The sequence below is a fragment of the Borostomias antarcticus genome (genome assembly GCF_949987555.1).
Source record: "Borostomias antarcticus genome assembly, chromosome: 4".
NCBI lineage: Eukaryota > Metazoa > Chordata > Actinopteri > Stomiiformes > Stomiidae > Borostomias > Borostomias antarcticus.
The window spans coordinates 8,064,209-8,079,473 of record NC_140237.1 but is presented as its reverse complement, the minus strand read 5'-3'; the positions used below and the strand labels follow the sequence as shown (position 1 = coordinate 8,079,473).

Here is a 15,265-nt window from a genome sequence, read left to right as displayed (position 1 = left end):
ACTTTACACCAAGGATCTTGATTTTTTACTTCCTATTGTATTACATGAACATAATGCCAGTTCTCATATTGTTGAAGAACTATCAAGTCTGTACATGTAAAAATCTACTCTATTCAATAATGTCACTATTTTGAAACCATGTCTATTTCTCTTTTAGCTCCAATTCGCTAAAATATAGCTTCCAATCATAGATCATGAGACGACATTCAGGAAATCTCTGGTTTATATCCCTGTCACATCTCATATCATGAAAACTACATTGGAACAGTTGTTTATTACTTGGTTGGTTGGTTTTACTCATCAATGTATGGAAACCTCTTGGAAGCTCCATATCCTGGGTGGCCAGGTTTGGTTTCTCTGCTCCCTGGTTTGACTTCATTGTCTGCCACACTTTGAGGGGGATGTCTAGAGGTGCCAGCCTTGACACTTGTTACAGAGACTGACACTGAACAATGTAACATAGAAAAATGCATTACATATCATTATTTTGCAACTGTAAATGTACTGTATCTGAACTATCATGATCATTGTAACAGATCTGAGGAACAACTGATTATCATTTATCACAATATGTACTATATTCATCATTTGCATGATTTACTCATTGCGACCATTATAGGAATCAAATCAGACATTATAGAAATCAGATCAATCACTTACGTGGAGCTCTGGGAGCATCTCGCTCACACCTGAGTGTACTCTGAGAAAAGCATTCAGCAATCCAGGAAAGCACCTCTCCACAATACTTCACCTGAGGTAAGAAAAATCAGAAGAATAGACAGTATCACCTACATATTCAGTATACATTATAACTCTTATGCACCTTCTTATTGTTTTGTTATTGTAAATGTACTAGTGAATCACAAAGTATACTTTCACAGTTAAACTTGTGTCTAAGCTTAATTACCTGAGCCTCCATAGTTGACAGTCTTTTCTCTTGTTCCTTGAACCCTCCTATGATTTTCAGCACAGTCTGAACTCTTCACACCAGAAAAAAATATAAAATTTTGAATATAGATTACGCTTAACTAAATCTACACTATGAACTATGAAAATGTTCATATAAGGTGAGTGGATGAGAATAACAATGTGTATACAAACAGGATACGGCAGGGTTGCCCAACCGTTTTGCTACTGGGGACTGTTAGGCATTTTAGAATTTTTTTGTGCGGCCTGATACCTGTAGCTGGAAATGGGGAGAGGGGGGCATGGTCTGTTGGCCATGGTTAACTAGCTAGCATCTGCAGCAGCAACAACAATGAAGAAGTACCCGTTCATGTTCATTGACAATACATCTTACAAATAACGCATTATAGACAGGTGCACATCAGGTCATGACATTTTAGTGGGAAAGCATGAGTAGTCACACAGATGCTGATTACGCTGTTCAGTTTTATTAGATCTGACCTAGTGGTTGCTATAGGACTAAACAAGCGATATAGGACTAAACAAGAGACATCTCCGCCCCAGCAACAGCGCAGGGCAAGAGGTAATGTTTTCGGAGGCGTGTGTTGGTTGGTTGATTGTTTTGTTCTTTAGTAGGAATATGCAAAAACTACCAGACTGATTTTCATGAAACTCGGTGGAAGCGTGTAGCATGGTCCAACTTAGAACCCATTAAATGTTGGAGCGGATCCGAATCACGGGCTGGAACCACGAATGATAACAAAACTTAGAACAAAGCCAGGACCCCGTGTGGGGGGCGCTAGAGACACAGGGTTTGGACTGGGGTGTGCGGGGGAAGACTGACATACAGTTTTCGACCTAACGAATCACAGGCTCGATGATTGTCTCTGCTTGTAGCTTCTGTAGTTCCATTGTGACTTCCTCCCACAGTACTACAGTAGTAGGATGCACCATAATGATTGGATGACTGGAGCCACCCCATAGTTGAGGAGGTAGCCTGTCATCACCATCCTGATCACATAAGCTCACATTCTGCTCTCAATGGATCGTCTTCTCCCCATCGATATCAATTTCCAGAAATTACAAAATAAACAGGCCAATCAGGGACTGTATTCTGACTGTTGTTCTGCCCCTCTAGTAGACTGTAGACCATCCATCCTCAAAGTCCGGACCGGATCTGGACCGAACTACAACTATCTCCAGACTCTGAGCAAACTATACTTTTCATAACATTATTTCCGAGACATCGCTGCGATGTCAACAATTCAAAATCCTCTGCTTTCTCTGCTGCAAGCAGTTAGAATATCCTCTTCAATTTCACAAATTTAACACTTTTAAAGAATATTTAAGTTCTATCCAGTCTGCTGCAGAGTCCAGGGCCAGTAGAGGCCAGTGGGTGGTGACATCAAGCTGTGGACCAATCAGCATCAAGGGGGCGTGGCCTCGGATCACAATCAAAATTTGAGGGCGGTTTCCTCGCTCCATTCTGCACCTCTCGTGAAAAATTTAGTGAAAATCTGTGCAGTAGTATTTGCGTAATTGTGCATTTGTTTTTTCAAACGGCCGCAATAGCGCCACCTATGGACGGATCATGGTCAACACGAGAAGTGTTCTTCCCCTTCCCACGCTACACGCCTCATGCCTTTGCAGTATGATTGCTTAGAAATGTGGGAAAATACGGCTGTGAGAACATAGGGATGACCCCTTAGCTAGCTGGCTTGCTATGTCTTATGTTGAAATTGTAATGTTTGGCTGTGAATGTGTGAGGATGCACGCAATCTAGCTAGCATGGGCTATGTTCACTAGCTAGACTGCTGGTTGTGTAGTCACTTTTTAGACTGATTGCTAGTGATTTAGCGAGCTGACGAAGTGTAATGAAAGGCTACGAAACTGATGCCAACCTGGCCTCTTTTCTAACGTAGCTAGCCTAATGTTTGCTGGCAAGCCACCAATGCACCGACGGAGGACTGCAAGCACTGCCAGCGGCCCGCTGACGAGCCCCTGATCACATCATAACTGGGCCGCCGAGTTAGTCGCCCACCGTTGATCTACTAGCTGGGTAGCTATATCTTATGTTAGTTAGAATGTATGAGGATGCATGTAATCTAGCTAGCTTGGGCTATGCTCCCTAGCTAAACTACTGGTAATGTAGTAAACTTCTAGACTGCTAGAGATTGCTAGACAGTTAGCAAGCTGATGAAGTGTAATGAAAGGCTACGAGACTGACGCCGACCTGGCCTTTTGAAACGTAGCTAGCCTTATGTTTGCTGACTAACTATCTTTTATGGTGTTAGAATTGCTTGATGTTTGGCTGTGTTAGCTGTGAATGTCTGAGGATGCATGCTAGTGACTACATTGCGTGTGATAGGCTGACATTTGCTAGGACAAGTATCACACAGGATCATTATATTACAGTGACAGTCCATTATGGAAATGAAGGACAATGAAGGCCTGCCGCACGGGGTCTCCTGCAGCAATGCAGAGATCTTAACAACAGTGAGGCACGATGGGCAGACTACACCTGGCGTGCAGAGTGGGAGGTGAACACCTCCAGACTGATTTCATCTCGGCCACCGGTCCTTCCCCTACCGGGATGGACTTACCCAGTCCGGCGTGGGTGAGGCTTAATCGTCTCTGGACTGGCATCAGACGCTTCCGCTCATCGATGCACAGATGGGGCTTGGCATCCTGTGTGGCATGCGAGTGTGGCGCAGAGGAACAAACCGCAGACCACGTCATGAAGGACTGTCCCGATATATCGGACACCCAACAGAATGCGTGGCCTGACGGTCGTGGATGACGAAACGGTGACGTGGCTCCTGGAGATGTGCCCAGATATATGGCCAGGGTGACCCCCTCACCCAGACTCGGGGTGGTAAAAGGATAGCCCCTCGGCCGCAAGCCTGGGGGGAGAGGACGAATCAACCAACCTACCCAAACGAAGAACTGAGGGTTTCTTTAATCGGTGACCCACAAGACCAGCAGCCAGTACAGATTTTATGTGATACTGAAGCTGCTCAGTCATCCATTCTTGCTGGTGTACTTCCATTGTCTGAGGAAACCTCATGTGGTTCCAGCGTGTTGGCATAGAGGATAGATTTTAGGGTTTTATATCTGTGCCCTTACACTCTGTGCATGTGCAGTCTGATCTAGTGAGGGGAGTGTTTAAAATAGGAGTGCGTCACATGCTCCCTGTGCAAGGGGTTTCATTTATTATGGGAAATTACTTGGCTGGAGGTCGGGTGCTGCCCAGTTTAAAGGTGTTTGACAGTCCGAGTGTTAATTCCGAGAGGGACCAGCTGGCCCAAGTATTCCCTGAGGCTTTCCCTGCTTGCGTGGATACACCTGCGCAAGCTTGAAAATTGGGGAAGGAATTTAGTCTATCTGAGTCAGTCCTTGAACCCACATTTGCCATGGATGTGTTGTCTCCAAGCCCCATGTCCGCTGTACACGTTGGCAAGACTAGTGATGTCTCAGGCAAGTACAGTGCACCTAGTTTGGAGTCTGCACGGCTTCCTATGACTCAAGCAGCTCTACACAACAGAATGATTCTACTCTGAGCAAGTGTTTCGCTAGTGTGGTTAGCCCTGAGCATGCTAAATTGGTTTAAGGTGGTCTCCTAAGGTCAAATGGACCGCCCATGTGAATACAGGGAGTAATTGGGGGGACATCTATCAGATTCTTATTCCTGCACCCTGACGTTGTCTCTGGCTCATGATCATCCTCTCACTGGTCAATTAGGAGTTGCCAATACAATAGGATCCTTCAGCATTTATTTTGGCCTACCTTAAAATCTGAGGTGGTTAAGTTCTGTCGCACCTGTCATACTGTCTCTTTGTCCTATTCCAGTGATAGGTGAGCCATTTGAACAAGTTTTGGTAGATTGTGTGGGTCTGTTGCCTAAAGCTAAGCCTGGAAATCAATTTCTATTGACTATTATGTGCTACTAGGTTCCCTGAGGAAATCCCACTTCACAAGATTACCATACTTTATTTATTACTTGGTGTTAACCAAGGCTCTGATTAAGTTTTTTTCAACATTTGGGTTACCTAGGATTGTGGAGACGGACCAGGGGTCACATTCCATTATGCATCAGGTGCTCAGCGCCTATCACCCTGGGAGTCAAGGTGCGCTGGAGCGCCGGCACCGGACCTTAAAGTCGATGATGCGGAAATATTGTTTGGAGTCGGGGAAGATTTGGGATGAGGGGATTCTACATGTCCTGATTGCAGCTTGTGCAACCGTGCAGAAGTCAATGAAGTTTAGCCCTGCTGAACTTGTGTTCAGCTACATGGTACGTGGAGCTCTTTTAAAGGTTTTAAAGGAGCAACTAGCTTCAAACGGACCTTCAGCCTCCAAAATGAATGTTTTGGATTATGCAGTTCCGAGAATGTTTGCATCAGGCTTGCACTCAAAAGAGGCAAAAGAGGCGCTCGCGTCCTCCCAGGTTAGGATGAAACATCACTTTGATAAACTAGCTGTTCCCTGTTCTTTACAGGTGGGAGACAAGGTTTTAAAAAGTGATTGTTGCAACCTATGATAGGAAGTGCCAGTCGTGTGTCTGTCACATAAATATGCTAAAGTTGTATCATTCCAGGTCTGACCCTTAGTCTGGCCTTAGTCAGATCTCATTTCAAGCCTTTGAGGACGAACCCAGGTGGGGCTGCTGTGGAAACCGCGGACAAACCCAGATGCGCCCCATATTGCCAGCCTGCGTGGCACGCATGTGGGCCCCACCTATCAATCCAGGCTGGGCTTTTGAGTCTGTGAAAGCTCTCTTGTGTAGCACTCCTGTTTTTAGCTGCACCTGACTTTGAGCGTTTTTTACGCTAGAAGTGGATGCGAGTGTTCGGGGAGCAGGGGCTGTGTTGCTTCAGGAGGAAGGAAATGGTGTTCACTATCCAGTTTGTTACTACCCCCACAAGTTTAACAAAAACCAGATCCATTATTCAACTATTGACCAGGAAGCCTTAACTCTGTTGTTAGCTCTTCAGTTTTTTTAGGTCTACCTCGGTTCCAGTGCTCTGCCCATCACGGTCTACTCTGAGCACAACCCTCTTGTGTTTTTGCAACGCATGTACAATCAGCGACTCATGCGTTGGCTCTCACTGTACAGAGCTACAACATTGAGATAAAGCATAAAAGTGGTGCAAGAATGTTTTAGCGGACACTCTCTCTTGTGTCTATTAGTCTATCACAAACCATATTGGTTTGTTCCTTATGTGTGTTAAGAGTGTTACCAGTGTTAATTTTTACAGCAAATTATGATTTTGTTTTAGTCATAGTCTTTTGACTAAAATGCCATTTAGTTTTAGTCATATTTTAGTCATCTGACTTGTTTTAGTTTTAGTCTAGTTTTAGTTGACAAAATATCATTACGATTTTAGTCGACGAATTCTACCATAGATTTAGACAACTCAAATTGAACAGGCTTAGTTCAATCAATCAATCAAGTTGGATTATATATAGCGCCCTTCATGAAACCCAGAGCGCTTTACAGAGTCCAGTATTCATTCAGACACAGTCATACCGGTGGTGGTCAGATACATCTGTAGCCACAGCTGCCCTGGGGCAGACTGACAGAAGCGTGGCTGCTTCTGTCAGACAGTTTCATAATGAAGCATTCCTCTCCCCCAGTCTGATGCTAACTGTGTTTGTGCCTGATATAGCAAGCTATAACATTATCCTGTCAGCACTAGTTGGCTAGTCAGGCTAGCTAACATCAGGCACAGGCTAGCTAACGTCACACCGGAGGAGAGGGGCTATGGCGGCGCCAGGTAGCTAACTGTTCGTGTCTTATCCATCTAGCTACAGTATAACATTAGACAGCAGCAGTAGTTGCTTAGCTAGCTTACCCAGACTAGCTAACGCTAGATACCCCCGCCAGCCGCCACAAGCATAGCCCCACTTGTTGCTAGCTAACCTGTGCACTAACGTTAGCGTTGCAATGATCAGACACTTCAGTTCTCGCCCGCCACAAACCTACGTGAAACACTGGTTTCTTTTAGCTTGTATTGTATTTGAAGTACAGTATTTCAGAAACACACTAGCTTGGTTTTAGCTAATACAGTAACGTTAGCCGGGGGTGGGGGGGTGCTTACCTTCTCGTGAATTTTGGGATGACTGTTCTCCAAATGTCGCTTTAAGTTTGTTGTATTTTTGCTAGTCATTTTCACCCCACACGGTTTACAAATGGTTTTGTTTTCCTTTGCATCAAATATGAAGTTTATCCAGATGTCTGCTCTCCTCTTTCTCCCGGTGTGTGCGAACGTTGACAAAGACATTTCTGAACTGTGGTAATTTACTGAACAGTTCAGGCGCAGCAGTCGTGCTGTTAGTTGACTTCCCGCCGGCCGGTGTAGCAACGGTACTATTCAAATGTAGGCTAAATACACACAGGCTACCTGTAGGTTGCATCCAACTCGTTCTATTAATACATCATGATCCAACTGCGCACATCCCGAACCTCGACATTCTGATTTGAACTTTTCCCATACGTACCTCCATTACCATTTTAGTCTAGTTTTTATTTGTTGACGAAAATGTGAATAGATATAGTCATAGTTTTTGTCATCATACATTCATTTTTATTTAGTTATCGTCTCGTGACGATAACCCAAAAAATGTCGTTGACGAATAGTTTTCGTCATAGTTCTCGTCAACGAAATTAACACTGAGTGTTACATCCTATGTATTCAGAGTATATGTTGTTTACATGCTTTGCTGTCCTTCTGTTCTTTCTCCCCTCTCACACTCACAGGCTGGTACGATCTGCTTGCTAGCCCCGCCCTCCTGCCCACCGCCAAGCCAATCCTCAGCCAATCAGAGATGGGTCCGCCATGCATTTAAACCTGCGGTTCCCACACGTTACTCAGGTACCTCATTTGTTTTCATGTGTTAGTTTGTTTGTTTGCTGTCTGTTCTCCCATGTTTATTGCCCCTTTGTCTGTTTTTCCCTGTGGGTATAGCAGGGGGGCGGTGGGATATAAGATGCTCATGAGCATACATTTCCAACATGACTTGTTTGATGTGTAGTGACACCAGTTTAGGTTAGAGCCGGGTGCCTGCCACCCGTGTACTTTAGAAGTAGGCTAGGTGGGAATTTGTTAGGGAAAATTAGCTACGATATGTAGGTCTGGTATAGGCAGGTAGGATCAGTTTAGCGTGGGGTGTTTGTTACTTTCTTTGTTTTGGCATCTGCACATAAAGTCCTCCCCTGTTTTCTGTGTCCTGTTGCCTTGTATGTTAAATGCCCCTTGTTTATAGCCTCACTGTAAATATATTCTCACATTTGCATTCTAGTTATGTTTTCCCTGACTGCATGGTTTTAGACAGCCCTCTACGTTTGCTCAATTAGAGAGAATGTGACATATATTTGAGTTTGGTGCGGCATTTGAGGGGTGTTTGAACTAGAGCTTACTTTGAAGAGGTGATCCTGAGTCTCTCCTCACTGCTTTCCCAGTGCTGGTGCTCCAGTTTAGCAAGGTAGTTCTCCTTCTGCACCGTCTCCCATGTCATCAGTCTCTGGTCCAGCCCGACTGGCAGCTCCCTCTCTGGACACAGGCAGAGGCAGGTAGACTGTACATGACTCTACATGTTTTTGAAATGAAGAGCTTCTATTCTGAGACCCAAACATTTGCTTGTTCTTGCTCAGTCTATATATTGTACCTTTGCACATGACCCAATAAAATCATTGTATCAAAGACCAACATATAAATGCCGATCAGTACACATAGGACCCGGATTTGCTGGTTCACTGCTGGGACACATCCTTCGTATGCGTTGACTTTATCAATACAGCGTCCCAGGATGCTGATCCCCAACTGTTGCCCATGTGTTATCCTTCTGTGGATTTCTAAGAGCATTTTTACAAGGCCTTTCATACTTTTGGATTACATGGCTGCTTCTTTTATAAAAGTACAGTAAAAATATACATTTACATTTCTTGCATTGTTTACGTTAGTATTACGGTAAACTTAGCTGGCATCATAACAGCTACTTCTATGCAAATTGACATACATTCTGATGCTATTGCAGAGAGCACACATATTCCCCAGTTTCAAAGTCTTTTAACTGGCTAGCTGTGAGTTTCAGAATTGATTTTAATATATTTTTTTGTAATTTTTAAACATCAGCAACATTGAAGTCCTATAAAGGACTGTCCTGTCTCCTTTCCTGTTCACACTCTACACTTCGGACTTCAGATGCTGGAGATGTGCCACATGCAGATGTACTCGGGTGACTCTGCTATTGTTGGATGTGTAAGAGGAGGACATGAGGAGGAATATAGAGGTCATGTGGAGAAATTAGTTGGGGCACGCAGAATCACCTGCAGCTTAATATGGGGAAGAGCAAGGAGTTGGTGGTTGACTTCAGGAGGAAGAAGGCTCCACTGACTCCAGTTTCCATTCCAGTGGGTTTACAGTGCATCTGGAAAGTATTCATATCCCTTCACTTTTTCCATATTTTATGTTACAGCCAAAATTGATTACATAAATTTTTTTCCTCAAAGTTCTACACACAATACCCCATAATGACAAAGTGAAAAGCTTTTTTTGTTGCAATTTGTGCACATTTATTACACATAAAACATGTGCATGTGTATTCAAAACAGAATATTTTGTTGCTTTGGCAGCAATTACAGTGTCAAGTCTTCTTGAGTATGATGCTACAAACTTGGCACACCTATTTTTGGGCAGTTTCTCCCATTCCTCTTTGCAGATAGGGTTAGGGTTCAATCTCCATCAGGTTGGATGGGGAGCGTCGGTGCATTTTAGCCGGGTGATCAGCTTTAGGAAGTCCTTTAGGAGTCCTGGTGGTTCCAAGCTTCTTCCATTTATGAATGATGGAGACCACTGTGCTCATTGGGACCTTCAATGCTGCAGAAAACTGTTTGTACCTTTCCTAGATCTGTGCCTCGATACAATCCTGTCTCAGAGGTTTACAGACAATTCCTTTGACTTCATGGCTTGGTTTGTGCTCTGACATGCACTGTCAACTGTATGACCTTATATAGACAGGTGTGTGCCTTTCCAAATAATTTCCAATCGATTGAATTAACCACAGTTGGGCTCCAAGTTGTTGTAGAAACATCTCAAGTGTATAGTATTTGGGGGATTAAAAATAAAAAATAAAATTTGGGAATAAGGCTGTAACATAACAAAATGTGGAAAAAAGTGAAGGGATATGAATACTTTCCGGGTGCACTATGTTGAGGTTGTCCAGTCATACGGGGTGCACCTGGACAGCAGGCTGGAATGGGCAGGAAACACAGAGGCCATCTACAAAAAGTGACTTGAAGAAGTGAGTTGACTCTACTTCTTGAGGAGGCTTACTGTAGGTCCTTAGATGTGTGTGTTGTTGCGAGTGCCATCTTCTTCACGGTTGTGTGCTGGGGTGGCAGTATCAAAGCAGTGGTCACTAACAGGATGGACAAGCTGATCAGGATGGCGTGCTCTGTACAGGGGGTCAGCCTGGACTCAATGACTGTGGCAGAGAGAAGAATGCTGGCCAAACTGAGGGCCATCATGAACAATGTATCCCACTCTCTTCACAACACTCCGGTCAGGCAGTGGAGCACCTTCAGCAGCAGACTGATCCTCCATGGTACTCTACTGAGCACCTCCGTAGGTCCCTCCTACCAGCCGCCATCAGACTGTCCGATGCATCCCCTCACTGGCTGGACACTATAGACTTGAGCCAGCTTGGAAGACGGCTTGCTCTGGTGCCAGTCGTAACAGTTATTACTACTTAGTTGGTTAGTTGAATAGCCGGCAACTGTTACTAGGTATTATTGTGAACAGTTGGCAAGTTACAGTTTCGCTATTTACCTTTTACTGATTTTAAAAATGTTGCATATTATGCACTTTTCGTACATTTTGCTGTATTGTGCCTTTTTTGTGCCATATTGTACATTTATGTGCCTACTGTGCCTTTTGTTATGTTTTGTGTTGTGTGTGCATGTATTTGCATTGTGTATATTTGCTGCAACAAATCTTTGTCTATAGTCTATGTTTTTAGATAGACAAAGTCTATCTAAATCAATTCACAGCAATGTCTGCTTTTGAGGCATGAGTCCCGTAGAGCTCTTCAGTCCTTGGGTACGGCACTTTTAACTATACCAAGACCCAGGACTAAGACATATGGAGAGGCAGCTTTTCACTTTCATGTCCCCAGCCTCTATAACAGTCTGCCAGAGAGCTGAAGTGGGGCCAAAACTGTGGAGATTTTTTAAAAACCTCTTAAAACACTAGTGTTTAGTCTTGCTTTCGTGTGTTACGTGTTTCCAATGACTTTTACTCTGTTTTGGTTTTATTATATAAACTATTTTATTTGTGTATTTTATTTTGGCATGGCTTATTTTCAATTTACTAGCCGTCTTATTTATTCATTTTTTATTTTGTTGTGAGGTACATTGTGTTGCATTTATGTATGAAATGTGCTATATAAATAAAGATTGATTGATTGATTACTTGATTGATTGATATTGTATTGCAAGATTATTGTACCTAGGTGTTCCAGTTTGGACTCAGGCCTCTTGACCAGACTGAGGAGGAGCTGGGAGCAGTGGCTGATGATGATGAAAGGCGGGGCCAGGGCGGGGCGGCGGTGGTACTCCACTATCAGGTTGTACCTCTGGAACTTCCAGAAGATGTCCGTGTTACCCTGGACCACCTGGAACGTGTAGCTGCACACAGAGTAGGACAAGGATGGATAAGTGCAACCTCTCTATACAAGGATGGACTAAGTGCAATTTCTTATAGATCTTATAGATCATACTGTATATCAGAGTTGGTTCATCATTTCTGGTTTCAGAACAAGCTTTACCCTTTAACAGGTTGAATAAGTGTCCCATGCATAGTCAGTACACTCACATAAACCATTATGAAGCAAGCAAAAACAACGTTGAGGCTAAGCAACCAATTTGAATTTAGCTTCAATTCATGGTTTCAAGATTTTGAGTCACTGCCTTGGTACTCTAACATAGTCTGACCTGAACATGGCGATGAGGAGGTTGATGAGCAGAACGTTTGTGACCAAGAGGAAGATGACCAGCAATAGAATGACCAGCCAGTTGGCATATATATTGGGACATGGTGGTAAAGTACCCATGATGATCTCTTTGATTTCTGTGGTGCAGTTGATCTCAGGCATGCTCGCCGCTTGAAAACAAAGAGTGAGAGAAAAGAGTGAGAGAAGAGTGAGAGGCCATTCAGAAGAGTGAGAGGCCATTCAGTCACAGTGAACCACTTCCTGTATGAAAGAGCCATTTTACCCTTTAATTCTGTCCCTAAATCCCCCCTTTCAACTTCAGAACATACACATTACATTGCAGTCATTTAGCTGACACTTTTATCCAAATTGACTTACAATATTTGCATTTAAAATAGGAAAGGTCTCTGTACTCCCAGTGTACACCTAGACGGGTGAACATTTGGGGGTGCTAGGATTTTGCCTGGTTTGTAGTTAATTAAAGTTAGCAACACCACAGTGAGAGATGAACTGATTAATTTCAATTAATTAATTAAAGTATTGAATGTAGTTATGTGGTGTGGGTGTGTGTATGGTTCTGAAACAGAAATTGAATAAGGTACATAATCAATAATGTAAGAACATTGTCAGAACAGTAGTAATAAGCACACAGACAAAGCAAAAGGCATGTGGAGCCATCTACTGGGCACTGCACTGGCTGCTTGGAATGCTCCGTGTCACCCTGGTCTATGGCACTAATTGCTCCTCACATAAGGAAGTGTTCCCTTACCATTGGACAGGCTCAGAAAATGACCTTTCATCACATAAAATTGTCAGTACAGGTGCAAGTAGCTGTGATTTTATGCTCCTAGGCTACCGATGGCTTTTAAAAAATATGAATCCTATGGGCTGCGTTGGGCTGCCTTAAGGGTCCGGAACACTTACAAATGTGGACCAGTAGGATGTTGGCTACTATAGCTACACCTATGGACGAATCAGGGGAATTCTTTCTGGCATAGTTACTCATGGCCTCTAGTTTCAACATGCACATTTTTAGCAGAAAATACCAACAATAACAATTCCTACCATAACTACTGTAGGACCCCTAATAATAATAAGAAATAGTGGGAATATGATAATCAATCAGATATATTGATACAAAAATGTTCATATTTACACTGGCTACAGAGACTTGAAAATATTCTACAAGACCCGCAGCAGATGTTAAAAATATTCTGACAGGCTGTGACATTTGCATATTGGCATTTTGCTGCATAGGTATATTGCTGCATAGGTATATTGCTGTAATGTCCCATAGAAAGATATAGTGCTTCATGGTGAAACCAGCTCAATTTGACCTGTCCATTTGCCAAATGTCATAGAAATTGTTATCCTCAGCCTTGTCCTTTGTTTTACAGTTTCACTTTACCTCCCTCACCTTTTCACATGCAAACCCCTGGCTGTGCTAACCTACTTTATAACAGGATGACGTCTCCAGGAGGTCGACACACCACAGACTTTCTGTCTGCACTAGAGTGAGTTCCATTGTTCCATTGTCTGTGCAAAAATCGTATGTTTTCCTAATAAATCAGACTGAACCTTTTTGAGCGAACCTTGGCAAATCCTTTTTTACTTTTTATAGTTACATCAAATTTTATTTAATTCAAATTTAACTTGCTCGAATAGGAGATCACACATCACCCCAATTTTATTCTCCCTTCATTGGCTACCTATTCAGTTCCCGAGTTCATTTTAAAATTCTGTTGCTCACTTTTAAAGCCCTCCATGGTCAATCCCCCATCTACATCTCTGACCTCCTCCACCCCTACACCCCTAGTCGTGCAATTAGATCCGCACAGCTTCAGCTCCTGGTCATCCCTCGTACCCATTTAAAGACCCAAGGTGATCAATCTTTCCAGTCTGTAGCCCCTACCCTCTGGAATGCTCTTCCCCCGCCTTTACGTGCACTTGACTCCCTTACTGCTTTTAAAAAACAGCTCAAGACATTTTTATTCAGACTTCAGGCTTTTACTTGACCCACTTTTCTCTGATTTTACCCTTTCTATTTTGGTGTTTTACTGTTCTTTTTGCACTGTACCTTTATTGTATTTTACTTCTGTTGCTATGTTAGACAGGCTTTTACTTGACCCTCTTTTATTTGTGTTTTTACCTTTTATATTTTGGCGTGTTGTTCTACTATTCTTGCACTGTCCCTTTTACTGTATTTTACTGTGTGTTGCGCATGTGTGTGAAGCACTTTGTGATCCCTATCTGTGAAAGGTGCTATACAAATAAACGTATTATTATTATTATTATAAATGTATTTCCATTACACAAACCCAAATGGGTCATTGGGGGGGTCAAGAAGGTCAACTGGCAGCGCGCAGATCAAAAGGCAAGTCGCCACCTTGGACCAATTTTCCCTTAGGAAAACCCTGCATAGCTTACTGTTTCTATCTCAACACAGTAGGAGTGAAGAGTACTGTACCATCTATCTCCTCCAAGGGGATCTGGCCAAAGATATGTAAGTAGGGCCGGTAGAGAACCCTGCGGAAAGCCCAGTCCAGGCGCGGGTCGTTGGGGTGGAGCAGGGCCTGAGTGGCCACGCCATACGCTATGAGCCACACACTCAGGAAGAACAGGAAAAAGAACACATCCTTCATCTGTGGAGAAAGGGAGCACAACACAAACTGTCTTTATTATTGTCGGTGTGCACATTATTCTTATTGTCAGGCAGGTGCCTTATGCTGTGTTCACACCGGGCGCAAATTTTTCCGGCCGCGCGGCGAGTTTACATAGAAAGTCAATACAATTCGCGTGAACTGGCCGGCGGGCGGCGCGAATCAGGCGAACCCGGCGGCATGGCGGCCAGGATTCGCCATGTGGCGACATTCACAAAAGTTCAATTTTTTTTACTTTCTGCGGCGGATTCGCGCGACAACCCATTGGATCCCGCAGCGAGATTGGGGCAAACTGGGTGGCGCAAATTTTCTCACCAGCCTGGTGTGAACACACCATTAGTGTCAAAAACGTTACACACTGGATAAAAGCATGAAATTACGTACAGATTTACATTAGGTTACTCTAAGACATCTCAATAGGGTACCCACATTTATCTTTCACAGGCAGCAAGAAAATTCCAAATGTCTGACCAAATGGTTGGTTTTTGATGCATCACACACACACACAGGCACGCACACACTAGCACAGAAAAGCATGTCATTTGGTACAATTGTTCCTTGGTTTAAGGTGCTCAGTTCGATTTTTATTCGGCCACTAGATGGGGCAGTGGTGCAGCGTATCAGATATAAACAAGTGGGGGTTTTCACTCCATACGGTACCGTTCAGGGGGTGGGGCTCAGCGCCGGGCCGGCTTTGCTCATAATAA

At 43.6% G+C, this 15,265-nt stretch overlaps 1 protein-coding gene across 1 annotated transcript in view; it reads right to left on the bottom strand.

Moving 5' to 3' along the window:
• Positions 1–293: 293 nt before the first annotated feature.
• The window catches only part of trpm5 (transient receptor potential cation channel, subfamily M, member 5), a gene marked incomplete at both ends in the record, with an annotated part of 60,218 nt that continues 45,246 nt past the window's right edge, over positions 294–15,265 (bottom strand). The window contains 7 exons of the mRNA XM_084437282.1: positions 294–445; positions 661–751; positions 908–980; positions 8,327–8,459; positions 11,415–11,593; positions 11,900–12,068; positions 14,366–14,540. Coding sequence (XP_084293408.1) covers positions 294–445; positions 661–751; positions 908–980; positions 8,327–8,459; positions 11,415–11,593; positions 11,900–12,068; positions 14,366–14,540 — 972 coding nt within the window. The remainder of the gene's footprint in view (positions 446–660; positions 752–907; positions 981–8,326; positions 8,460–11,414; positions 11,594–11,899; positions 12,069–14,365; positions 14,541–15,265) is intronic.